The sequence below is a fragment of the Macaca nemestrina genome, chromosome 8, assembly GCF_043159975.1.
Source record: "Macaca nemestrina isolate mMacNem1 chromosome 8, mMacNem.hap1, whole genome shotgun sequence".
Taxonomy (NCBI): domain Eukaryota; kingdom Metazoa; phylum Chordata; class Mammalia; order Primates; family Cercopithecidae; genus Macaca; species Macaca nemestrina.
In genome coordinates this window covers 48,509,485-48,536,788 of record NC_092132.1, presented here as the reverse complement: position 1 = coordinate 48,536,788, position 27,304 = coordinate 48,509,485, and the positions used below count along the sequence as shown (strand labels likewise).

Here is a 27,304-nt window from a genome sequence, read left to right as displayed (position 1 = left end):
TTCCTTTCATTCCTAGTTGTGTGATATTGGGCAAATTACTTAAATTTGAGCCAGAGTGTCTCCACAGTTAAACTAAGTAACACTTTCTACTTTATGAGATTATTGTGTAAAGTAGGTAAAATTTATGAGAACAGGCTTAGTACATTCTAAGTGACAAAATGTTAGGTGTTATTACTGATATTTATAACAATAATAATAATAAAATAATAAAAATTGGAACATGGCCAGGGAGTGGTGAGGGGTCATACCATTGGTGTGAAAGCTGGATTTGAATGTTAGTTTCTCTGGATCATATGGTAACTCTGCCTCTCCAGGATTTAACTTAGAATCAACAGCTCCCCGAACAACAGCTGAGCTCTATCCAGTTTGAACACTTGAACTAGTTCTCTCACTCAATGAGAGCCTGTGAGTCTGTCTGGAGTAGAGAGGTGGGTATTGAGATTAAACCACCACAGTGGGCTGTCTCTGTCTTGGGGAAGAATAACAGAGAAGGAGGTTCTGCACACCTGTCTGACTTAGCGCTGAGCAGCACATAGACGTGTACCCAGGTATCTCATGCCTTATGCCCAGTGGGACCCTCCTGGTGTGTATGGTCGATATGCTACCCTGTGGAGGGTGGCTATTTATTGAATTCCTATTCCACTCACCTTCAGTTTATCTGACTTTGGAGGGGTTGCAACACGGCCTTGCCTCTTAAGCTGAACTTTCTTTGGAATTGCTGTGTGACTGGTTCTTTGACAGACTTAGTTAGAAATTCAGATGATATTGATTTAAAATAGACCCATGGGGTTTGAGAACAGTTAGGGAGAGCACGATGAGAAGGAGAGGTTAAATTTTTTCTAAACTCAAGTTGTCGATGCTAAATTCATTATCCCCCATTAACAGGAATAATAATGAAAATAATAATGTATAACTTTTTCACTCCATTCACTCATTTATTCATGAAATATTTATTAAGTGCCTCTGTACTAGGGTGTATACTAAATGCTAGACATATATAGATAAATAGATAAACCATGCCTGTCTTAGGGAGTAAGGTGGAGAGCCTGAGGGCAGCATATAGGTTAGTCTGGCATATAATCTCAACAAGCTTTTGGAAAGATGAAATTGTTTTCCTTAGAGGCAGGAATTTCATTTGTTTTGGTCACAGATGTAGCCTATCTCCATTGCCTGCCACAGAAGCTGGCTCAGCTAAGTACCCAATAGATGTTTTTTGAATTGGCTTAATATTTCTAATTGCATGATTAAGTGGCCAGAATGAGTTAATTTAACCCGTGAGTCCTTTTCACTCCTTTTACAGAGCTAGAAACTTTTTGTTGCCAGTCAACCTGGTAACCAAACATTTACATTCTGGTAATTGGTAAATATGCCTCATCACAGGTTTGTTGAATGATTTTTTTTCATAAAAGCAAGAGGTTCATGACAAGCTCAGCGAATCTGTTGGCGGTTTTAAGACATTATACCAGGTAGTTTAGGGAAATTTCTTGGCAAATGAGACCCTTTAGATTATATAATATTCTTGTAAGGCGACTAGGAAAAATGGTTTTTAAAATTATGTCTATTTTGCTATATTTAAAAGCAGAAAATATCTTATTATGGAGAATTGATTAAATATTTGATAGCATTTTTGTATGATTTAACATATTTATAGGTGTTAATTTCTCACAAAATTTAAGTTATAGCTCTAAGTGTAGAATTCATAGTTTCCCTTTGATTACAGTTTTTTGGTGTTAACCTTCATCTATTTTTGGATGATTTGACTTACCCCTCCTTTTTAAAATTCAAACTCTAAATTTAAAGCCATACGTCACCATAGTGTTTATGAAGTGAATTAAATCTTAAAGAATGTTCCAGTGCAATCTGAAACTACAGCAACTACTTGAGATTTATGTCTGAAAAGTGTTTTAATCAGTGATGGATTTGGAATTATTGCCAGCTGATTCCTGAATCCTTAGGCCTAGGCCTTAGGAACACACTATCCAGATGTTTATAAAATGCCATTTTTCCAGTGTCCTGTTTATACTTTGACTTTGTGGTTTAAAAAAGAATACATTTGCCTACTTCAAAGTACCAGATGAAAGTATTTTACATCAACTGAATACTGCATTTGAGCTGCCCAACAGTCCCTAACCCTGACTCCTTCTGCCTTAAAGGCATTTATTTTCTAGCATCACCTATTTTCTCCAAGACATGTGAGAAGAATACAGCCTGTATTGTGGCATTTTTTGTGAATGCTAAGTTCTTGGCAATGTTTCTTATACCTTCCCTAGCTTTTCTTTTTTCCCTAAAAAGTATTTTCTTTTTGAAAGAAAAAATTAATTTCTCAATTTCTTAAACCAGATTATTAATTAAAAGAGCAAAATGAAGGAAGGAACACCCACTAATTCTTCAAAGCTCAGCAACAGAATCAAATCCTTTGAAGATCTGTCTGCTTCACTCATCACTATTAATCAGTTTAAGACTATTTAGAAAAGGTGCTGAGAGAAAGAAATGAATAAAAATGGTCGAATAAAGCAATATTAAGCTGACACTTTATAGTCAGGTTGGTAGAGTAAAAAAGCAGTTGAACTTACAGCTTTTTTTAAAAAATTAAGAATGTTATATAGGTTGATGTTATTTTTATTATTATAAATGTAATATTTACTCTTTTTGCAAACTTGGAAAATGTAGAAAAGTTAAGAAGAACATAGAACTCATCCATGATCCCACCACTCAGACAAAATCACTTTTACCTTTTCCCCTATTTTTTAAGTCATTTTTTGCTATATAATTAATCAATTTGCATAAATACAAAATTGAGGTAATGGTATATGCACAATTTTGAAACATGTTTTAATCACTTTCTTGTGGCATTAAATATTCTTCAAAATATATTTTTAGTGGTTGCAGAGTTATATGACTTTCCCTTCCTTTATTTGGTCTTTAGTGTGTTTTTATGGTGCCCAGTTTCAGTCTCATGTTGATTTCCTTCCACCCTTTGTCTTCACTGAGTCACTCTTGGCTCCCTATGGTAATCGTTAGCACTGGTTTCTAGATATTTCTGGCTCTTCGCCTGCATAAAACAGAGCTGTATGTCTCCATCCCTTGGAGTTTGGGTGAGGACATGTGACTTTTTCTAACCAATGAGATGTGAGTAGAGCATTTAATTACTGATGAGAGAGACCTTTCCGAGTGCTGTCCTCTTTGCCACAGTGACTGGCAGCTTTCCAGAGAGTGGCTGCTCCATTAGCGTGGATCCCAGAGTGAGGTTGAGGCCAACGTGAACACCCAACTGGCCTGGGATGTATAGGTAATGTGAGAAGAAAAGGAAACTTTGTTTTAGTGAATGAAATCTTAGGGGCTGTTTGTTATCAGTGAATAAGTTTGCCTGTCTTAACTGATACACCGATCATTTGTATCTAGATTGGGAATCTGATTTAGACCTTGTGGTCATCTTATAGACTCATGTTCACCTTCACATCTATAAATTATGTGGCAGGTCATTGTATACACTTTCTCAAACAATTGGGGAATCTTTGCCCCTATGCATCTGTTTTCAGGGAGTTTCTTTAGCTGACTTCAGACGTATTCAATAACTCATATTATATACATACATAAACACTCATACCTTCATTCTCACAATGTTTATGATTAGCCTTGTTCATACTTTTCTGTTGCCTAGGAAAATGTCGATAGAAATTTTAAAGTAAAGACTGATTTTTTTAAAGTATAAATTTTGTAGTTATATGAAAATGAGAAAATTCACAAGGAAAAAATCCTGTCATTTCCCCTGCCATTCAAACCTATTTTTATTATCCCATATTTCCTCTATTCCCTGTTTATAAAACTTTATATTGCTTATCATAGTTTACATACAACTTGACATTTTCTATATATATCAAATTTTTCATCTTTTTCCTACACTGCATAATTAACATTTTAATGACTGCAAAATATTCCACTGAAATTGAACACCGTAATTTATACTACAATTTCCTTATTACTGGTTTTTTAGTTTGCTGCAATTTTTTTTTTGAAATTCTGTTGGAATAAATAATTTTTAGAGCATTTGGAAACAAATATACTAGAATGTATACATCTAATCAGTATTATCATATAAATAACTTCTAAGTCTAAACGCATATTCTAGTGCAGGTGCCATTGATGTAAACATTTCTAATCTCTTTTAAAATGGTCTTTATGGCCAATTGATGAGCTACAAGTTACAAATAAGTCTCATTATTTTATAATATATCTTGATTTGAACCCCAAATCATTCATTCATTTTGTTAATCATATTTTGGCTGTTTTCAAAAATTAATTCTAATTTTAAAGCACCAACTTTTGCCTTCATTTAGACCATTTGGAAGGCTGCCAAATGCTCGGAAGGCAATTTCAGAGGAAAAATCCCAAAACTGTTAACAGCAATGGGCAATTGACACAATAACTGTGCAGCCTACCATCGTGATGATGGTTTTAGAGAAAAAAACACTCCTTTTTAAATGTGAGTTTGAGCAGATTTGTTACTGTAATCATTAAATCCATAACTCTATAGTCACACTGGGCATGGATCTAATATTGTTCAAAATAAATGCCATTTGCTTGATAGCAGGGACTGATTCTTTCACGGCATCTGCATTAGTGTCCTGCACATGGTAAGTACTTAAGTGTATTTGTGATCGAGTCTGTGAACGTGACGCCTGTTGAGATCACACTTTTTTCATTGACAAGGACCTATCTTTGAATAAATTCTTTCCGCTGGTGAAGTCTTGAAGTCTCCAGCACTCTAGACTTACAGCATTAGCATCATGTGGGAATTTGTTAGAAATGAAAGTTCTCTGGCCTCACCCTGGACCTACTAAATCAGAAATTCTAGAGGTTGGGCCAGAAATCTGTTTTAGCAAGACTTCCATGTTATTCTGACACACAATAACTAAATGCTAAAGTTAGCCTGAAGAAAAACTGCAAATAAAGATCAAAGAGATGATTCTATAATGAAAGAAAGTTGGTGTTAGAAGCCACAGACTAGCAAAATTCAATAAACATCTTCAGAGCACCTACTTTGGTCCAGAAATTGAGCTTATAGACACTAGGTACACAAAAGCAAAATAGATAGTGTCTATACAGAAGACGTAAATGTGTGTAAATGGGTATAAAATAAATACAAAGATGAGTGATACTTTGGTATAGAAGAACATGCAAAATATGGGTGGTGATGATCATAACTACCATTTATAAACCACATGTCTATCAGGCACAGTACAGTGCTTTATATATATTGTTTTTTCTGGTATGATTACCAGAAGGAATATAAAGATTAAAAGGTACTGCGTTACTTAAATAGGTTCCCTTAAACCTGGAAAGAATAAAAGCCTGGTCACAAAGTTCATTTCTTGCCCAGAGTACTTGACCCATTCATGGACTCTGTGTTTGTTAGTTCACTTCAGAAATGAGTATATTGGCACCTATCTCAGAATTGATATACAGATTAAATAAGGTCATGTATGAAATTATTTATCTCAGTATATATCATCAATATTCATTAGATAGTAATCATTTTTATTGCTACTAACAGTAATCGTCATCATCCCAAAAGGATGAGGGGCAATATAAGATAGATTCTATAGATTCTAGAATATAACACAACTTCTAGCTGTGAGACCATAGGCTTAGACTCTCTGTTTCAATTTTGTCATCTGTACAATGGGGACAGTAAGAGTCCTTCACAGGTGTGTAATAACTGGTAAATGAATTAATGTGTGAAAAGCACATAGCACACTGGCAGGCACAGGGCAAATGCTCAGTAAGTGCTAACTTGGAGTGTTCTGTCAAAAAGCCTAACATCTCTTTGTGGTATTTTGTGATTTTTGACACAATGGTGTATGCTTTAGGCATCTATGGAACAAAAATATCACCCTTCCTTAAATCTGTGGCGTTCAGAGATGACTACATATTTGAATAAAGGCCTTTCTGTGATGTCTAACAGGAAGAAAAAAACGCTGATACCAAACTAAGGTTTAAAAAAGGCCAAGGGGAAGAAAATTTTATACCAAAAGTCACCCATTCTTATTTCATGGAAATACGTTATTTAAGCAGTTATACTGATAATGATGCACAGATGCTGTTTGTATACGTTACTTTCCTCCTTTGAATTCACTAAGTACTGATTTCTTATTGGCGCCAGCAGTCTTCAGAATTAATTCTGTCCTCTTCTATATCATTGTGTGGGACAAATACCTCATATACAATTTTTCTAAAGATTAGAAGACTAAAATATGTGTCTGTTGCCTCAAAGGCAGAGAAGATGTACACAAATGTGAATAAGCAGTTAAAACATTAACAGATGTATTGGAAGAGTCCTTGAACACACATGCGATTGACATCAAGAAAATATTAACTTTGTAATTCTGCCTAGATGGAACCACTGATGGGCTGGCACTATGGAGAGATTCAGCTGCAAGTATTTCATGTAACTGATGGTGTAAGGAAAGAACATTTCAATAGATATCTTTCTAATAATTTGCCACAGGTGCTCAGATGCCTGGGAGCTAGAATTTCAAGGATTCAAATTGCTGCTGTGATAGCTTCAGGCTTAGCTTCTAGGTTTTTTTTTGTTTTGTTTTTTGTTTTTTAAGCAGGCTGTGGCACATGTTTCTAAGAATTTAAGTCTATTTATTGTTAATGCTGCAGTTTGCTTGATTACAGAGGGTGACTGTAGTTTCTCAAAGAACCTAGTGAATATGAACTCAGTTTACATCATTACAAACTCATGTTCAATCTCTATCCTGTGTGTACTGTGTTCAGTTATTTTCTTTTAACTTAACATTACTTCATCTACGTTTCTATGCACTGCTTTCAACCCATTTACATGTCATAGACATCTTCTCTTTTGCCACTTCCTCTCCTGAAGTTTCTCTCCTGGGTTTCTTCCAGAATTCAACATACATATACAGATGCAGAGAACATCTTAATACAAATTATTTTTTCTTTTTTTACGATATTGCCGAGGAGTTTGTTCTCCAAAGCAAAATAACCAAGACAAAATCAGAATTTTTATAGGTTTGCTGCATTGTGGGAGATCACACTCTAGAAAGATCAAACTAATTTAAGTGCCACCAGCATTGGATGTACAGATTGACCATCCCTTATCCAAAATACTTGGGCACAGAAATGTTTTGGATTTTGAATTTTTTCAGATTTTGGAATACTTACATGTACATAATGAGATATCATAGGGATAGGACCCAAGTCTTAAACGTGCAGTTAACTTGTGTTTGAGATACACCTTATACACATAATGTAAATGTAATTTTATGAAATATTTTAATACTTCTGTGCATGAGACAAAATTTTAACTGCATTTTGACTGCCACTGGCCACAGAAGTCGTGTAGAATTTTCCATTTCTGGCATCATGTTGGTGCTCAAAAAGTTTCAGAGCATTTCGGATTTGGGATTTTTGGATTAGGGATGCTTAACCTGTATGTATAATTTTCCCATAGCTTACACAGTACCAGATTTTATTATAATTTAGGTGTGTAATAACTTCTTACAGTAATTTTAATTCAGATTTACTTGGCAGGAAGTTATATATCTGTGAGAGAAAAGGCTTAATATTTATAATTTGGAAATATATAACGCACTGATTTATCATTTTGGTCATGGCAAACATTGGGATATATTTGTCTGCAAATAGAAGAAAATTCGACTAATGGTGGTTGTATTAGTCAAGATTATCCAGAGAAACAAAACCAACAGGATGTGCAAGGAAGCAGAAATTGTAACATATAGTAGAATTAAATCAGAAAGGAAACAAGGAAACTCATATATTTTGTGGTGTTTATTATGGATTACAGAATGTACAGTAAACACAAAAGCTAACATTTATTCAATACCTTCTAGCTCACAAAATATTAAGTGTAAAATTTTAGCTATTTTAAATTTTCTTTTATCTTTATTTCACAGGAACTTACCTCCTATATCTTCGAATCTTTTTTATGTTTTTATGTTTAAGAGAAAAAGCCAGAAGTCTTTCATGTATGGTGTGGATGTTAAATACCAAACAATTTTATTCCCCTTAACATTTTGACCATCTTCTTTCTTTCTTGCATTCTTGTGGAATTGGCTGCTTTCCTCTACTTTGGAAGAAGCTACGTTTTTCTGACACTGTAATCGTGTTCTTGTGAGATTTGCAGATGAACATAAGATAATAAACATGTCTGTTGAGTTTTGTTCATATGGAGTCTGTCATCAATATGGAATAGAATTCAAGAATTTGACTTTTTCTTGCCTCTCTTCTGCCATCTCAAATGAATCATAAAAATTAGAAAGGACATTTAGTCCCATCTCCTCTCTCTTGAGCAGATTTCCTTTCCTTCTCTCTCTCTCTTTTTTTTAAACCCATGGGAGTTGAGAATATTTTAGTGCTCTCCCTTTGTGAATTATGGTGTAAATGAAACTTTTGCTTTTGTGTTGTTAATGACAGTTTAAAAGTCTTAGGTAAATTTACTCTTAAGGTGCTAGATATAAAAAAAATTAATAAAGTCAATTGAACATTTTCCAAGAGTTATTTTAAAGTTGATTTTTAAATCAAATAAGCTTTTCTAATAAGAAAAATAAGTGCTCTTTTAATTAGAAGCTTAAAAAAACTTCTATGGAAACCAAAGATTATAGCTTCAAAAGCTCACAATCTTTATGATTCCCACCTCCAGATCTTTTTTTAGGAAATATTCCAAGGCTTTAAACTATTTGTGAATAATTTTTATTTTAGTCAATGTGTTATATGCCCCTGCACAGACTTACATATTCTTCACTGAGATACATAAGTGTCCTCTTGTTGGGTATTTAACCTATAAGCTGACACTCACTTTCAAGGATTGATTTGAGCTTTGCAAATTTTGAAATGCTCAGAAACATAAAGGGCTTGGTATCTTTTATAAGAAGCTAGTCAGAACTGCCTAACATGAAGGGAGTTTGATTGATGTGTGATAATCAGGTAGGAAATTCCAAACTTATTTATTTAAGCATTGCATTTATTTCATGTAGATCAAGGGAAAATATTCTGCTGGCTTCAAATGATGTCACTTTTCATAAGATACACAAGAAATTTAATGAAATTTGAAAAACTGATTTAAGACTTACATTTGTTCATGTTCATTTTATATTTGGGGTATACTATCTTGCAAGCACAAACACCAGCAGGCTTTGCTTTTACATATATCGTCAGCTTGGTCCATGGAAGTATAATTTTTTAATGAGATAGATACTAGGATTCTCTCCTTAAAGAAAAATTGGAAACTTAGCATTCTTATTTTGATTTTTATAATAGAAGTTTTATTTGGGATATAATTCAGACACAATAAAACTTACTCCTTTAACATGCATAACTCTATGGTTTTTAGTATATTCACAGAGTTGTGCAACCACCATCACTATCTAATTTTAGGACATTTCAAATTCCCAAAAAGAAACCTCATACCTATTAACATTCCACTCTCCCCTACCAGTCCTGGGAAACCTAAAATTTACTTTCTATCTAAAACCTGAAATTTACGTTATTGAATTTACACTCTGTCTAGATCTGCCTGTTCTGGGCATTTCATATAAATGGAATCTTGCAATATATGGTCTTTTGTGACTAGCTTCTTTCACTTAGAATAATGTTTTCAAGGTTCATCCATGTTGTAGCATGTACCGAATGTCATTTTGTATTGCTGGTAATATTTCATTATATGGCTATACTGCATTTTGTTTACATATTTATCATTTGATAGATATTAAGGTTGTTTCTACCTTTTGACTCTTAAAAATATTGCTGCTATGAATATTTGTGTGTAATGTTTCTTCATGTGGGCATATATTTTCATTTCTCTATAGTATGTACCAAGGAGTAGAATTGCTGGGCCATGTAATAAGTACATGTTTAACTTTTTGAAGAACTGTCAAATTGTTTTCCAGAGTAACGCTGCCATTTCACATGCAATGTACAAGGATCCAAATTTCTCCACATCCTCCCCAATGCTTGTTTTTATTTCTTTTTGATAATAGCCATTCTACTAGATGGAAAGTGACATCTCATTGAGGTTTTGATTTGCATTTCCCTTATGGCTAATCATGTTCAGCATCTTTTCATGTAATTATAATCCATTTATATATCTTCTTTGGAGAAATGTCTATTCAAATTATTTTCCCATTTTTATAATTGAATTTTAAAATTATTGAATTGTAAAAAATCTTTATATATTTTAGATACAAGTGCCTTATCAGATATATGATTTGTAAAAGTTTTCTCCCATTCTATGGGTTGCCTTTTTTACTCTTTGATGGTGTCCTCTAAAGCACAACAGTTTAACATTTCGATGGCTCAGTTTATCTGTTTTTTATTTTGTTGCTTGTGATTTTGGTGTTGTCTCTAAGGAACAATTTCCTTTACCAAAGTCATGAAGTTTTATAGTTTTAGCTGTTACATATAAGGCTATGATTCATTTTGAAATTATTTTGTATATGGCATGATTTAAGAATGTAACTTTATTCTTTTGCATGTGGATGTCTGCTTTGCCCAGAACCATTTGTTGAAAATCCTCTTCTATTCTTATTGAACTGTCTGGGTATCTTTGTTGAGAATGATTTGGCCATTCCTATAAGGGTTTATTTCTGGACTCTCAATTCTACTCTATTGGTTTATATATCTATCCTTATACCAGTACCATGCTATCTTGGTTACTATAGTTTTATGGTAAGTTTTTAAATATGGAAGCATGAGTTCTCCAACTTTTTTTTTTATTATTATTCTAACTTGTTTTGGTTATTTTGAATGATTTTCCATATGAATTTTATAATCAGCTTGTCAATTTCTTTTTTTTAAAAAAGCAGCTGGAAGTTTGATAGGGATTGCATTAAATCTGTAAATCAACTTGGGGGGCATTACCATGTTATTTAGATCTTTAATTTATTTTAACAATATTTTATAGTTTTAAGTGTACAGGTCTCATTTGTTGGATAAATTTATTTGTACTATTTTATTGTTTTTATTATGATTACATGGATTGCTTAGTTAATTTAATTTTCAGATTACTCTTTGCTATTGTTTTGCTTTTGCATTATTCATTGCTGCTGTACAGTTGATTTTTGTATACTGGTCTTTTATCTGATAATCTTGATGAACTTCTTAATTAGTTCTAATAGTTGTGTGTGTGTGTGTGTGTTCCTTAGGATTTTCTGTATATAAGATCATGTCACTCTAGAAATTTGGCTTTGATATTAAAAATGCATTAATACAAAACTAAATAATTAGTTAGAATAAGATTTTATTAAAAATATTAACTTACTCAAAAAAAGATCATGTCATCTGTGAAAAGATATATTTTTACTTCTTTTCCAATATGGAATTTTTTAAATTTCTTTTTTCTTACTTGATTCCCCTGATTAGAATCTCCAGTAAAATGTTTAATAGGAGTGGGGAGACAAACATCCTTGTCTTATTTCTGATCTCAGGGGAAAAGCATTCAGTCTTTATCCATTACATATGATGTTAGCTGTGGGATATTTGTAGATGCTTTTTATCAGATTGAGGAAGTACTCTTTCATTAGTTTGATTAGTGATTTTTATCATAAAAAAAGTGCTAGATTTTTGTGAAATACTTTTTCAGCATTTACTGAGATAATCATGTGGCATTGTCCTTTATTATATTAATATAGTATATTACATCAATTGATTTTTGGATGTTAAATCAACTTTGTATTCCTGGGATAAATTCCATTTGTTTATGGTATATAATCCTTTTTATATGTTGCTGGTTCTGTTTGCTGGTATTTTGTTACGGATATTTTGCATTTATATTTATAAGGGATTTTTGGTCTGTAGTTTTCTTGTGATATCTTTGTCTGGTTTTGATGACAGTAATGGTGGCCTTGTAGAATGAGTTGAGAAGGGTTCCCTCCTCTTCTGTTTTTTGGAAGAGTTTATAGAGGATTGTTATTCATCTTTAAATCTTATTTAGATTTGTTATGGCATCCTTGGTAGCTTGCCCTTTGCTTTTATAAACTGCAGAAGGGGCTTGTAAATGAAGACAGGAAGGTGGTGTTTATGCTGATTGATCCCTTTAGAATAATTTTACTACAGTGAAAGTAGAGGATTTTAAATAAAACTGAGTCTTCATTTTGCCTCCTTCTATGAAACAATGATAGATGCTCCACCACTGGAAGACATGCTTTGTTTCAGAAACAAATTCAAAGGTTTTTAGATCTTAAATTAAAATTAGAAGATGCCTTTCAGTGCCATCTCCTCAGCTGAGCCATGGGTGCATGCCCGGCTTACTGTCCCCACTTGAAGAAATCTTACCAGAAACCTGTAAGTACAAATCTGTCCAGAAACATTACTTAAAAGAGCCTGTTAAGAAGTGTTATACTGACCTTCTCTTGAGTAAGAGTCTGAGAACAAGGAGAGTTTGTTGAATCCCAGACATCACGTAAGGTAATATGAATAATAAATATTTAGATTGTCTTCCTACATGTTGCAAGGTAATTTTTGGTCATTAATCACTCCACTAGCTCAGTGGGAAAAATTAGCACTGAAGAAGTAATAACAACTAATGTTTACTAAGTAATTACTATGTGCCAAACACTGTCTTAAATCCTTTATGTATACTATCTCTTTTATTTTTCATAGCAATATTATGAGGTCAATGCTAACATTATTCTCCACTTTACAAATGAGGACATTTAGAAACAAAGAGGTAATCTTAGTTGCAAATAATGCTGGAGCTGGGGTCTGACCTAGGTTAGGTGACCCCAGAACCTGAACCAGAATTTGGAGTAAATTATATGCATCCCAGGGATTTAGACTCAGGGTCTCTGTATTCCAAGTTCTGGGTTTGGAAGATAAATCTTTGTACTCCTTTTGATGAATAATAAAATTTGCAGTATACTCTTTTCTTTCTGTCTTTCTTTCTTTCTTTCTTTCCTTCCTTCCTTCCTTCCTTCCTTTTCTTTCTTTTTTCTTTCTTTCTTTCTTTCTTTCTCTCTCTTTCTTTCCTTCCTTCCTTCCTTCCTTCTTTCTTTCCTTCTTTCCTTCCTTCCTTCCTTCCTTCTTTCCTTCCTTCCTTCCTTCTTTCCTTCCTTCCTTCCTTCCTTCCTTCTTTCCTTCTTTCTTTCTTTCCTTCCTTCCTTCCTTCCTTGCTTTCTTTCCTCCACCCTCCCTCCCTCCCCCTCGCTTGCTTGCTTGCTTGCTTGCTTTCTTTCTTTCTTTCTTTCTTTCTTTCTTTCTTTCTTTCTTTCTTTCTTTCTTTCTTTCTTTCTTTTCTTTCTTTCTTTCCTTCCTTCCTTCCTTCCTTCCTTCCTTCTTTCTTTTCTTTTCCTTCCTTTCTTTCTTTCTTTCTTTCTTTCTTTCTCTCTTTCTCTCTTTCTCTCTTTCTTCTCTCTTTCTCTCTTTCTCTCTTTCTCTCTTTCTCTCTTTCTCTCTTTCTCTCTTCCTTTCCTTTCCTTTCCTTTCCTTTCCTTTCCTTTCCTTTCCTTTCCTTTCCTTTCCTTTCCTTTCCTTTCCTTTCCTTTCCTTTCCTTTCTATGGAGCCTTGCTCTGTCACCCAGGCTGCAGTGCAGTGGTGTGATCTCAGCTCACTGCAACCTCTGCCTCCCGGGTTCAAGTGATTCTCCTTCCTCACTAACCCTGTAATCTCCTGGGATTACAGGTGCCGGCCACCACACCCAGCTAATTTTTCTGTATTTTTAGTAGAGACGGGGTTTCACCATTTTGGCCAGGATGGTCGCGATCTCTTGACCTCGTGATCCGCCCGTCTCAGCCTCCCAATGTGCTGGGACTACAAGCGTGGGCCACCGCACCCAGCCTGCAGTCTACTTTTTAGAAATGTTCATAGAGGGTATACTCAGATGGCACTAATCACTTGAGATTAGACAGTTTCTGCAGGGATAATTGAATAGGCAAGTTAATAAAATAAATATTTAAAATGCCTTGGTTGATTAATGTGTTGGAGGGTAACTGATTTACTTGTACATATTCATTATTTCTGCAAAATAACTCTATGAAATGGTATTATTATCACTTCCATTTATAGATGATGCCCCTGAAACAAAGATGTGGGTAACTTGCCCCAGGCCAATTAGCAATAAGCCCAGATTTGAACCCAAGCAGTCTTGCTCCAGACCTTCTGTTTTTAACCATTCTACATTGCAGTTTCTCTAAGTAAATAGTCACCTAAAATATGGTTACAACAATACAATCACACCAAGAATATAGTTAGAGATAAGACTGCATCATTGTGTTTGTGCATGTGGAGACTGCAGCTGCTTCTATAGGAGATCAGCACCAAGCTATCATCTGTCGGAGAGAAATGTGTTGTGAGTAAAAGGAGGAGGAAAGCTGTTCTGTAAATATGAGACAAGCTGAAACAAATATAGAAATATGAAAAGAAAAAACTAATTTTCAAAAGGGAAGTTTTTAGCCTGTGCTTTAATAGAAGATAGGAATAGACTGTGGCATGCGCTTGGAAGCTGTGACAGTTTGGTCCTGAGAGCTCTGTGGCTTGGGAGGGTTTGGAGCCATATCTCAGGGGTAAAAAGGAACCGTTCGAAAGGGCAATTTTAGAAAATGACTTTGATAAGCTTCATTAGTAGATACAGAGTTGGAATCAACAGATTAATATAGGCTTCAATTGTAAGTTTCTATGAATGTAAGAAACATCTAGAAATTAGCAGGAAAAAATCTGACGAATTGGGATGGTATTTCTCCTTTAGTGCCAAAAGTATAACAGGTTTTTTTTCTCTTGTGGCAGTAAAATTAAGGGCCTGGATTTATTCAGCAACTTTTCTTCGTGAGAATACGAATATATTCCCAGACATTATTCTACACTTTTCCTGCGTGGTGTTCTACCACCAATGTGAAGTTATATATTTAGACCTCTGTGTTTGGGTGGGAAGAGAGTAGGCCCACTGGCAGGCAGTAACCACAGAGCTACATGTATCTGGGCCACTTTTATTCCAGACATGTGGATCTTCTGGTCTGCAGCCTTGACAAACTTCAGAGTTCGCTTGTCTCCTTGTACAGATGTGTGTACCTTTTGATCATGAAGGCACTGTTAATGTCCTTCAGAGTTTGTGGCAATTTGCAACTTTGAAGGATCATCCAAATTATCAAATAATTTACATATGATGATTATTAAATTGAAGTTTCTAATTTATTCTTAACAAAAAATAAAAATTACGTTCACATCAAAAGCAGATAAATCAATACTACCCACCTTTCCTGTTTCCCAGATGCAAACAAAGATAAGTGGAAGTCAAATATCAATATACAGGTGCTTTCAAAAAAGTCTTTTGGTCTGTTTCCACTTTCAAGGTAACCTGGTGGCTTCTTCTCTCAAGTCCTCACACAGGTATTCAGGAATACCAGGATGGCGTGCCCAAGATTCCAACAGCCTGTATTACGGTGGAAGATGCAGAAATGATGTCAAGAATGGCTTCTCGTGGGATCAAAATTGTCATTCAGCTAAAGATGGGGGCAAAGACCTATCCAGATACTGATTCCTTCAACACTGTAGCAGAGATCACTGGGAGCAAATATCCAGAACAGGTAAGTGAAGGAGAAGGCTGGCCTAAGAATACAGTTTCCTCTTCTAGTTTGAGTTATTAGAGATAGTTTGGGAAAGAGAGAACATGAAACCACCTAGATGGTCCTCATATATTCATCGAAGGCAGAAGCTTTATATATATTTTTTCTCATCAAAATTTTACCATGTTTACCATCTCATACCAGTCAGAATGGGTATTACTAAAAAGTCAAAGAATAATAGATGTTGGTGAGGTTGTGGAGAAAAAGGAATACTTATATGTTGTTGGAGGGACTATAAATTACTTCAACGCCTGTGGAAAGCAGTTTGGAGATTTCTCAAATAACTGAAAATAGAATTAGCATTTGACCCAGCCATCTCACTACTGTGTGTGTAACCAAAGGAAAGTAAATTGTTCTACTAAGATGATACCTGCACTCACATGTTTATTGCAGCACTATTCACAATAGCAAAGACATAGAATCAACCTAGGTGCCCACCAATGGTGGGCTGGATAAAAAATATATATATGGTCTTATATATACCATGGAATACTACCCAGCCATAGAAAAGAATGAAATCAGGTCCTTTGCAGCAAGATGGGCACAATTGAAGGCCATTATCCCAAGTGAATTAACAAAGAAACAAAAACAAAAAGCATGTTCTCACAAGTGGGAGCTAATCATTGGGTACACATGTACATAAAGATTGGAAGAATAGGCTGGGCACGGTGGCTCATGCCTGTAATCTCAGCACTATGGGAGGCCGAGGTGGGCGGATCACGAGGTTAGGAGATTGAGACCATCCGGGCTAACACAGTGAAACCCCGTCTCTAATAAAAATATAAAAAATTAGCCGGGCATGGTGGTGAGCACCTGTAGTCTCAGCTACTTGGCAGGCTGAGGCAGGAGAATGGTGTGAACCCGGGAGGCAGAGCATTCAGTGAGCCGGCACCACTGCACTCCAACCTGGGAGACAGAGCGAGACTCTGTCTCAAAAAAAAAAAAAAAAAAAAAAACAGATCGGAAGAATTGGCAATGGGGGCTCCAAAATGGGGGAGGGAGAGAGGGAACCAAAATTAAAAAAACTACCTGTTGGGTACTACATTACTCTTTGGGTGACAGGTTCAATTGAAGCCAAAACCTTAGCCTCACACCATATGTCCATATACCCCCTGAATCTAAAGGTTAAGTAATAAAAAATAAAAGTTTTACCACATTGACTTAAGAAGGGCAGGAGTAATTGCAGGACAAAATGGTATTTGTGGTGTGCAAGTTCAACCTCAGAACAGTTGAGAGTGGTATTTGTCCATATGTGTTGTATTTATTCCATTTGAAGCTAGCCTGGCATTTGAGATAAAACCAATAGTTAATACTTATTGTGCCTATTGTGTTAATTATGTTATTTAATCCTTTCAAAGCTTAGTGAATTTGGATATATTTTCTGTATTAGTCCATTCTCACATTGCTATAAAGAAATACCTAAGACTGGATAATTTATAAGAAAAGAGGTTTAATTGGTTCACAGTTCTGCAGGCTGTACAGGAAGCATGGTGGCATCTGCTTCTAGGAAGGCTTCAGGGAGCTTTCAGTCATGGCAGAAGGCAAAGAGGGGAGTGAGGTGTCTTACATGGCAGGAGCAGGAGCAAAGGGGAGGGGAGATGCCACACACTTTTAAACAACCAGATCTCATGAGAACTTACTAAACAAGAACAGAACCAAGGGGATGGTGCTAAATCATTCATGAGAAACAGCCCATATAATGCAATCATCTCTCACCAGGCCTCACCTCCAACATTCGGAATTAAAATTCTACCTGAGATTTGGGCAGGGACACAGATCTAAATCATGAAATTTCTTCATTTTATAGGTGAGAAAACAAACCTAGAAGGAAACTCAGTTACCCAAGGTCCACACAGCTAGTAGGCAGCTAAGAAGGAATTCAAACCCAGGATCTTGTGAATATTAAATCAAACTTTAAACCAGTTTATATGCAGTTTCCAGAGTTTATGAATTTATCTGCAAATAATGGGATCGTATGCAAGTAATTAACAGAATTATTGTGAGGACTAGATTAGGTAAGTCACATCAAATAGCTTTGTCGAGTGTTTGGCACATCATAGACATGGAGTGTTTGGCACATCACAGCTCACTGAATGTAAGTTTCCTTCATATGGCATCAAGTGTGCAATAAACACTTTTTATAAGGTTTCTGGTGCAAATCTCATACATTAGTTATTGAAATTCTAAAAATGGAACTTAGAAATGTTATTTAGAAATTTCAGACTTGTATTTTGTTTGACAGCATCAGTGGGATGAAGGAAAGGGTGAAGAGTGATGGCATTTGGTGATGGAGAAACAAGTCTTCTGCATATGACTTCTCCCAGACTAAGGACTGGGAAACTCAGGACTCAGGACTTCTCCCAGATTTGAGGGCTATATTGCAGTAAAGATTCATTTTAAGCTCAGGACTCCTTTCCCTCTTCCAAAATCATCTGCTTCAGGGGCCTGGGCATCAACCATGGTTTTTGCCACAGGGATGATGGAAAACAAGAACTCAGTAGAATCACAGGGAGTCAGACAGCTGTAGAGAAACTGTGGTTTCAAACAGACAAGCCCAGCCTCTCGTCCCTTTAGGAAACTCATAACAACAGAAGAGCCAAGAGTCTATATTTCAGACGCTAAATAGTCAGATGCCTTAAAGTGTAATCCTTTTCAGGTATTTTCCCCAGTCAATAGTTCTAGGGTAAAGTTTTGTCATCATCAGGTAGCTAGCCTAGGGCTTGAAGGGTTTAGGATTATAATATTATTGCTGTCTGGGTGAGCAGGCTGGGTGAGCTGGCCTGAGGTTGTAGGCAGGTGGGTGGCAGGATGAGAGTGAGTTATTGAGATCCTTAGTCCGTAGCAGCTAGGGAGTCTCAGAATCTGAGGCCGAAGTATTTAGGCAGAGGAATTCTTGAGAGCCAGAGGGCTAAGATATCTGACAGCTTCCCGAGGGCCATAAACATCTTCTGGCTGGGAGAGCTTGGGCCTATTTGTCAGCTCAGCCTGGCTCATTCTTTTATTTTTTTAAAATTGGCTGAATTGAGGTATAACTTATATAAAATAAAACAACCAATCTAATGTACAATTTGATGAGTTTGGAAAATGTATAATATAACTACTACCACAATTATAATATATAATATTTCCACCACCCAAAGTTTCCCTCAAGTTCCTTTGTAGTCCATCTCCGACTCTAGCACCCTGCCCTGGCAGCCAGTGATCTCCTTTCTAGAGCTATAGTTGTTTTTGTCTTTGTTTTTTAATTTCATACGTAAGTGAAATAATACAATTTGTAGTTGTTTTCTGTCAGGCTTATTTCACTCAGCATAATGCTTTTGAGATTTATCCATGTTGTTGATTCAGTTGTTTCTTCCTTTATATCCCTGAGTAATATTTCATTGTACAGATATATGACAATTCGTTTATCCATTCAGCAATTGATGGACATGTGGGTGGTTTCTAGTTTTTTTATTATTGTGCATAAAGCTTTTATGAACATTCTTGTACTAGTCTTTCCATGGACTTAATGTTTTCATTTCTTCTGAGTAAATATCTTGGAGTGGAATTGCTGGACTGGCCTAAATTTAGGAATTGCTAGACTGGCTTTCTATCTGTCAAGATGCTTCACTCTATGTTTTGTCGGGGTAGCACCTTCTCCCAGAAGGTAGATGGACAATTTCAGAGCAATCATGAGATTTAGGATGTTGCCTAGAATTCCAAGAGTCAATCATAAATACTTTGTTACCAATATGTAAAAGGTAGAAGTTTAACAAAAGTTCTTCCACAAAGAAGTAACAGCATTACTTCCACAGAAAAAAATGAAAATGAGCACAGTAAAGTCAAATCTGTGGTTGTGTTTTGTGGAGGGAATCTGCATTCTACCTGGCCTGGAACCACAGGGGACATACAGACTGTGAAGGCAAAGCAAAAAGCATGAAATCCCTCTTCAGGTATTAGGTTGGCTAATGAGCCTGAAAAAGAACTGCCTTATCCCCAATAAATGCCACTTCTTCCATGAAGACTGCTTTGGTAACATTCCCCTCATCCCAGCACTTCATGCCACTGTTATGGTGTCATCTCCCAGCACAACTTGCAAATGCCCTGAGAGCAGGCACTCTGTTCACTTTATTTCCTTCCTTTTCCTTTTTCCCACCTCTAATGGCTATTTCAGGACTTGGCATGCAGTGGCTTCTCAATACATATTTTATTTTGGTAAAGTGAAGGAGTAAGTAAAGAAAAAAATAGTTGGAGGGTGTTACTAATTTTGATTGTCTTTAAATCTAGAAGTTTTACTGCCCTTTTAGAATACCGATTGTTCATTGGCACATTGAACCTCACCACTGAATGTAGCTCGACATGTCCGGATATGAACACACTGGTTCCCTCATAACCTGATTTTTTGTCTTAGTTTCTTGTTTCTATTAAATGAACCACGTTTATCTATCAGCAAAGTTATAAAACTTCAAGTTATTTTTCATTCCCTCTCCTTTATCACTGTCCTATAGTCAGGTATCACATCCTATTCAGTCTATTTTCAGCATATTAAAAGAAAATTCTGTTCCTACCTTGCCTTTACTGCTACTACTGCCTTAATTCAGGCCCTCACTATTTCCCCCCTGATTGTTTTTCTTCTGGTCTTTTCCATACTTCTTTGCAATGAAGTTCAAAATTATTTTAAAACATTTGATCTCAACATGGTGATTCCCTGCTTTCAGGTCCCTCCCTCCTGTTTCTTATAAGATAAAGGTTGTGATGAAGATAAATGCTGAGGTGAGTGATCAGAGGTGAGCAGAAGACAGAGGAAAAAAGACAGAGAGGGGAGTCAGGGTTAGAAATGAGGCAGTTATAGTAAGAAGAAATTATATGGTGCTGTTCATAAATGAACAGAAAATGAGAATGAAGAAAGGTGAAAAGGAAATGTATGATGGTTAAAGGCAATGTCTGGTGGAGATCAAGGTCAACTGAGAACTGATCTTTCATAGGCCAGGGAAGGAGTTCTGCTCTAAAGTCTGGCAGATTTTCCTAAAATCATTCATTTTTAAGTTATCAGTAATTTAAAAGTTGGTTTTATAATTTAGGTTGACTAACTTCTGCCTGACACACCCTTGCTACTTTGCTCCATAGTATACTAAAGAATAGTGGTGCTAAATAACTTATAAAATTAGCTGCAGTGGAAATTATCTCTGTAAAAGGAGAACGTCTGTTGAAATTACCATTATTCTGCCTGCAGAATAATGCAAACATCTTTGGAGACTTGAAGGTAGGCAAAGGGGAGGAAGGTGGGTATCTTAGTCTGTTTTATGATGCTATTGCAGAATATCATAGAATGGGTAATTTATAAGAACAGAAATGAGATCAGAGTTCTGGAGACAGGGAAATTCAAGAGCGTGGCACCAGCATCTTGCAAGGGCCTTCATGCTGCATCATCCCATGGCAGAAGGTGGAAGGGCAAGAGATGGTGAGAGCAAGAGAGCAGGAGGGGAACAAACTCGCTTTTATAACAAACTAATTTTTGAGATAATTAACCCATTCTTGTGATAATGATATTAATCCATTCCTGAGGGCAGAACCCTCATGATTTAATTACCTAATATTAGGCCCCACCTTCCAGCCATGTTGCACTGGGGATTCAGTTCTCAACACATGAATTTTTGGGTGACATATGCAAACCATTGCATGAACTAACACTGGGTAGTGGCTAATAGATACTGGGCAGTGATAACACCCAGCATAGTTCCTTACATCTCATCAATCATGCACAGAACCTTAATAAAAGTAAAGCAGTTAGCATGTAAATAATCCTTCTATTTTGGCCCCAAACCCATGGACAATATGTGGTAAATTTCAGCTTTAGAAGAGTGTATATGTGATTGATAAAGTATTAGTACATTTCAAAACCCTGTTGCATAATTCATCCATAAGCCTGGACTGAATTAACCACAGGCATAAAAAAGATGCCAATAGGCCTGGCGTGGTGGCTCACGCCTATAATCCCAGGGAGGCCAAGGCAGGCGGATCACAAGGTCAGGAGTTTGAGACCATCCTGGCTAACACGGTGAAACCCCGTCTCTACTAAAAAATACAAAAAAAAATTAGCCAGGCGTGGTGCGGGCGCCTGTAGTCCCAGCTACTCTGGAGGCTGAGGCAGGAGAATGTCGTGAACCCAGGAGGCAGAGCTTGCAGTGAGCTGAGATTGCGCCACTGCACTCCAACCCGGGCGACAGAGTGAGACTCTGTTTCAAAAATAAATAAATAAATAAACAATAAAGATACCAATAATACAAATACTTTATTGGGTTTCGCTTTGTGAAAATAGCAGAATAAGGGTATTATATACCTAAAATCTATCCTCTTTCCAAAAAACCCATGGTGGCACATTCTGGTTCCTCTAAGCCCAGAATTTTCTCTCCACTCTGACTTCCTCAGAAACTGTGCTCTCCTGTGATTTGGACATGTTGTGCAGGACCCAGAAGATCTTGGACAGTGTGCATGAGTGCACTTCTCTGGGGCTAAAGCAGTCCTCTGGAAGCTCTGACATTAGCCTCTGAACTCCATTCTCTCAGACAGCTTTATTCCTGGGAAATCATGGTATCTTTAAGACCCATCTATGGTTGAGAATAAATCCGAGTAGGTGAAAATGAATGCTTTTTGATTTCTGAGCTGATACTTCATGGTACTAAAATAGCAATATTATTTCTACCCCCACTTATTAAGGAACTACTTTGCATTTGAAAATTCAGAGGAAACTTCTTGCCATCTGTGAACAGGTTTTATTTTATATTAACTCTGTAGAGGTTATCCTAACAATTAAAATAGTCTTAGAGGCAGAGACAGAGAATAGGGATCATAGAGATTTAGTACAAACTCCATGACTTCCAGATTAGGAAAATGAACCAAAGAGAACTTGTCCAAGAGGACACAGCAAATGTGTGGTACAAACACATCTGGAACATGACTCTAGATTTCCAGACTCCCCTTTCTTTTAACCTCTAAGAGATCCCATTATGCATGGGCATTCCTTAGTTGGTGTCTGAATTTGAGGGCTATACATTGATTCAGGATATAGGCAGTGCCATCCTTACCAGGTCATTTTTATAGGAGAAATTGTACCTTTCTCTCATGCTTTTTCTCCTGACATCTTTTCCCTAAGCACAAAGAGCTCTCATATCCACTGTCCTTTGTTGTCTTGGAGTTTCCTTAGAGCACCCATGAAGGAGTTTCACCTGGGAAAGTCTCCTGTGCTTGATCCATTGATTTTATGTATCCTCCCTCCAAATCCTCCTTGGGTCATTTCTTTTTAGCTCCTTGTCACTTTGGAAGAGGATCTGATGAATGCATCACTTCTGGGGTGTTAATGACTCTTTATGATGCCTTATTCCCCTGTGCCTCTTTTCACAACCCTTCATCAATCAGCTACTCAGGTCCATCTTTATCAGAGGGTAACAGAAAAAGTCAAAATAGATGCACTACCAATCACATTATATTGTAAAATAAACTTTTTTTAGAAATAATTTTAGACTCACAGCTATTATGAAAATGGTGCAGAAAGTTCAAATGTACACTTTGACCAGGCTAACATGATCAGTGATAACATCTTACAAAACCATAGTACATTAACCTATTGAGGAAACTGGTGAGAGGATACTCCTGAGGGTGAGCTGCTTTCTTGGAAAGCGAGGGCTGCCTTGTGGGCGTCTCTGTGTAGCACCCAGTACGGGGTGGACCTGCTCTGACTTTAGCCCCCTTAGTATTTTTCCAGTTTTAATTTATGATGCTTTCATGATTTTCCACAAACAAACGAACAAATAAACACAGAAGGAAGGCTGTGCTTGAATTGACCTGACCGGAGGACAAACTGATCCTAAACTGGACTCTCTCACCAATAATGGATTCTCTAGTGTTGACTCTTGGGGCTGGCCCATTTCTTTTGATCTCTAGCAATTTCTTAGGTTTTATTTTGAGGTTTGCTTAGTAAAGGCAATCTTTTTAAAATGTTAATATATTCATGAATTATTCTGAAGTTATTGTATGGAAAGAAAAGTGGGATTTTGGAGTCATTGACGGTTGATGGTATTCAAACCCATTTCGATAAGGTCTTGATGCAGCGAATTTTTTTGTTTGTTTAACATGCCTTTTTCTTCCAAGAGTTATTTTCATGAATTCAAAGAACAAATTCAGTTTTATATGCCAGTATTATTTTAAATATGGTGCAGTACTGTGAAGGCTAGTGGGGAACGTTGAAATGAAAACTCTAGTTTGTTAAGTGAACACTTCACTCTTTCTTTTTTTACTGTGGGGCAGGATTTCTCAACATCATCTCTATTGGCCCTTTGGGCCAGATACTTCTTTGTCTTGATGGGCTGTCCTGTGCATTGTGGGGTATTTAGCAACATCCTTGACCACTAACCACTGGTATCACTTCCTACCCCACACCACACTTCCCACAGTGTTGAGCATCAGAAATGTCTCCAGACATTGCCAAATGTCCCTTGGGGGACAAAAGCCACCCCAAGTTGAAAATCGCTGATGTGAAGTAATGGAAAGAAGACTAGATGGGTGTTGTGAGGCTTTGGTTCTGGTTTTATTTCTGCCACAAATAAGCTGAGTGGCTTAATCCTTCATCTATAGAAGGAGGTACTTTGTCTGAAAAAGCTTGAAAGTCATTGCCAGCCCTAAAATTCCATTATTAAAAAAATACTGAAAGATGAAAAAAAAATACTTAAAGATGAAATTTATCATCAGAATAATGGTAAACTCTGTGTACTATTAAATAGCAACAAGACATTGTGGGAGCCCTTTCCAAAGCTAGTGCTGGAGAAGAGCATTATTTACAAAGTAAGTGTGTTGCTGTTTTGTTTTGTTTTTAAATTGTGTTCAAATACAGTTGGGAACATTCCTATTCAAAAAGTTAAACAGGCTCACTTTTTCTGTGGTACTTCTTAAGCCTTTAATGTGCTGATGTGCATTGGGAATCTTTAAGAGGTAGCTTTGCAGTATTCTGCACATTTTTGATCATGGAACACTTTTTTTTTTTTTTTTTTTTTTTTTTTTTTTTTTTTTTTTTTTTGAGACGGAGTCTTGCTCTGTAGCCCAGGCTGGAGTGCAGTGGCCGGATCTCAGCTCACTGCAAGCTCCGCCTCCCGGGTTCACGCCATTCTCTGGCCTCAGCCTCCCGAGTAGCTGGGACTACAGGCGCTGCCACCTCACCCGGCTATTTTTTGTATTTCTTAGTAGAGACGGGGTTTCACCATGTTAGCCAGGATGGTCTCGATCTCCTGACCTCGTGATCCGCCCATCTCGGCCTCCCAAAGTGCTGGGATTACAGGCTTGAGCCACCGCGCCCGGCAGAACACTTTTTTCAGAGTATCCTCACGTGAAACATTTTGTGAAACAGTAAGACAGAGGCATGAGTTTTGCTGGGTAGATTATGTTTTAGTGTTTTTGTATTATATTCTTCTCTTCAATTGCTCTTACATTAATTTGGCATCTATTTATTTATTGAGTATCTGGTATATGTGAGGCACAAATGTTAAGCAATAGCTTGGGGTGGGCAGTATGCTCTGTACATAGCCTGTAAAATTTGCATCCTGTCTCTTATATTTTGTTGGTAGACTATTTTGCCTTTCTGGATATAAATATCACCCTTTCCTGAAGATGGGAGAACTTACGCAGAAGTTGAGAAATAGGAGAGGCCCATTAGGAGGGACAGCCCACGGTGGGTCTGGCATGCCATGTGAAGGGCTGGGGCTTTGTCCTGTAGGCAGTGGGGAGTCACTGCAGAGTTTTAGCAGTAGATTTGCATTTTAGTTCACTCTGGCCACTGTGTACTTTTGAGTAGGCAAAGATTGAAATTCAGCCAGGAGATAATAGAGTTTGTACCAAGACAGTTTAAATAGTGTTGGAAAAGAGGAGAAGGATTCAGAAAATGTTTGGAAATAAAGTTGGCAGGAGTCGTTGAAGTTTGGATATATGAGAGAAAAAGAAGTAGAAGTGGAGTTTGGGTGAGTAGGAGAATTCATCCATTAATTCTACAGGAATTTATTGAGCTCCTACTTTGCTGGATGTATTAGGGTTCTCTACAGAGGGACAGAACTAATAGGATATATGTGTATATGAACAGGAGTTTATTAAGGAGATTGACTCACACGATCACAAGGTGAAGTCCCATGATAGGCCATCTGCAAGTTGAGGAGCAAGGAAGTTGGTGGTGGATCAACCCAAGTCCCAAAACCTCAAAAGTAGGGAAACTGACAGTGCAGCCTTCAGTCTGTGGCCGAAGGCCCAAGAGCCCTTGGCAAACCCCTACTCTGAGTCCAAGAGTCCAAAAGCTGCAGAACATGGAGTCTGATGTTCGAGGGCAGGAAGCATCCAGCTCGGGAGAAAAATGGAGGTCAGAATACTTAGCAAGTCTGCTTTATTCTAGCCTCACTGGCCATTGCTTAGATGGTGCCCCCCGGATTGAGGGTGGGTCTGCCTCTTCCCATCCACTGACTCAAATGTTAATCTCCTTTGGCAACACCCTCAAAGATATATCCAAGAACAATACTTTGCATCCTTCAATACAATCAAGTTGACACTTAATATTAACCATGGCAAGTTAACCCCTTGTCAACTTGAACCCATACACATCTCCTGAAATCATATATAATCTCCAAATAAAGACAATAATTATGCCTAACATAACAGAGCTATCCCTTGTACAACAGGGGCACACTAATCCTTAACTTAAATGCTATTACATAAAGTTAACAATACTTAAATACTGATATGAAATCAATAAATCTTATGTCACATGATAAAGGAAAAAGAAAATGAAGGTATTTTCTTAGTACAAGTGTATACATGCACATATTCTTAACAAAATTAGGAGGAAATATTCACAACAATTATAGTCCTCTTTCTGTAACTGGCCATGTGGTTGTAGCTGGTATCGATGACTACCTTTTTCTACTGCCTATTTTATATTCCCTTTGCCTTCAGCAAGCACCTCAGTGGGTCATAGTTTTTTACCTGGTGTAGTGACCCAAACCTTCACTCCTGAAGGGTCTGGGCCATTTGTAGTCATGCCTGGATTGGGTTGTTGTAGTTTCCCATTGACCATAATCACAAGGCATGGTAATACTAAGAGATGCCATAAGGGATCTCCTATATTCCATACATACTCTTCTTTACCTCCATTGTGGGATAGTAGACTAATTTTATCTTGATAATCCGGATCAATCACCTTGGCCAACACTATAACTCCCTTCTTAGCCTGTTGACTTAGACATAGGCAGAGCCCAGAGTGTCCAGATGGCAATCTTAACTTCCAGTTTAATAGAATCATTGTTGTGTCTCCTGGCAACATTCCTCCCTCTGAAACTAAGATTTCTAAGCCAGCAGAATGTAATGTCGCGGGAACAGAAAGCAAGAATTTTACTGGTGGGTTACTAGGGGTGATGGTGAGTGATGCCACTTCCACTTCCACCCCTTGTTTCTTGGACCTGTGAATCCTGGCTATGGGAGAAACAGTACCATGTATTGGACGCTGATTCAGAGCATACACAGCCGTCTGAAGAACTTCACTCGAGCCCTGCAAAGCCATGCAAAGTATTGTCACCTAGTTGACATTGTATTTATGACTTCAAAAGTCATTCTACCATTCTATCAATCCAGCTGCTTCACAATGATGGGAACATAGTAAGACCAGTGAATTCCATGAGCATGCACCCATTGCCGCACT

At 36.9% G+C, this 27,304-nt stretch overlaps 1 protein-coding gene across 3 annotated transcripts in view; it reads left to right on the top strand.

The window, feature by feature from the left end:
• LOC105476099 (carboxypeptidase Q) overlaps positions 1–27,304 on the top strand; it is a 494,234-nt gene that overhangs the window by 216,415 nt on the left and 250,515 nt on the right. For all 3 annotated transcript variants that reach the window (XM_011731752.3, XM_071067973.1, XM_011731754.3), the window contains exon 4: positions 15,354–15,561. In XM_011731752.3, coding sequence (XP_011730054.2) covers positions 15,354–15,561 — 208 coding nt within the window. The remainder of the gene's footprint in view (positions 1–15,353; positions 15,562–27,304) is intronic.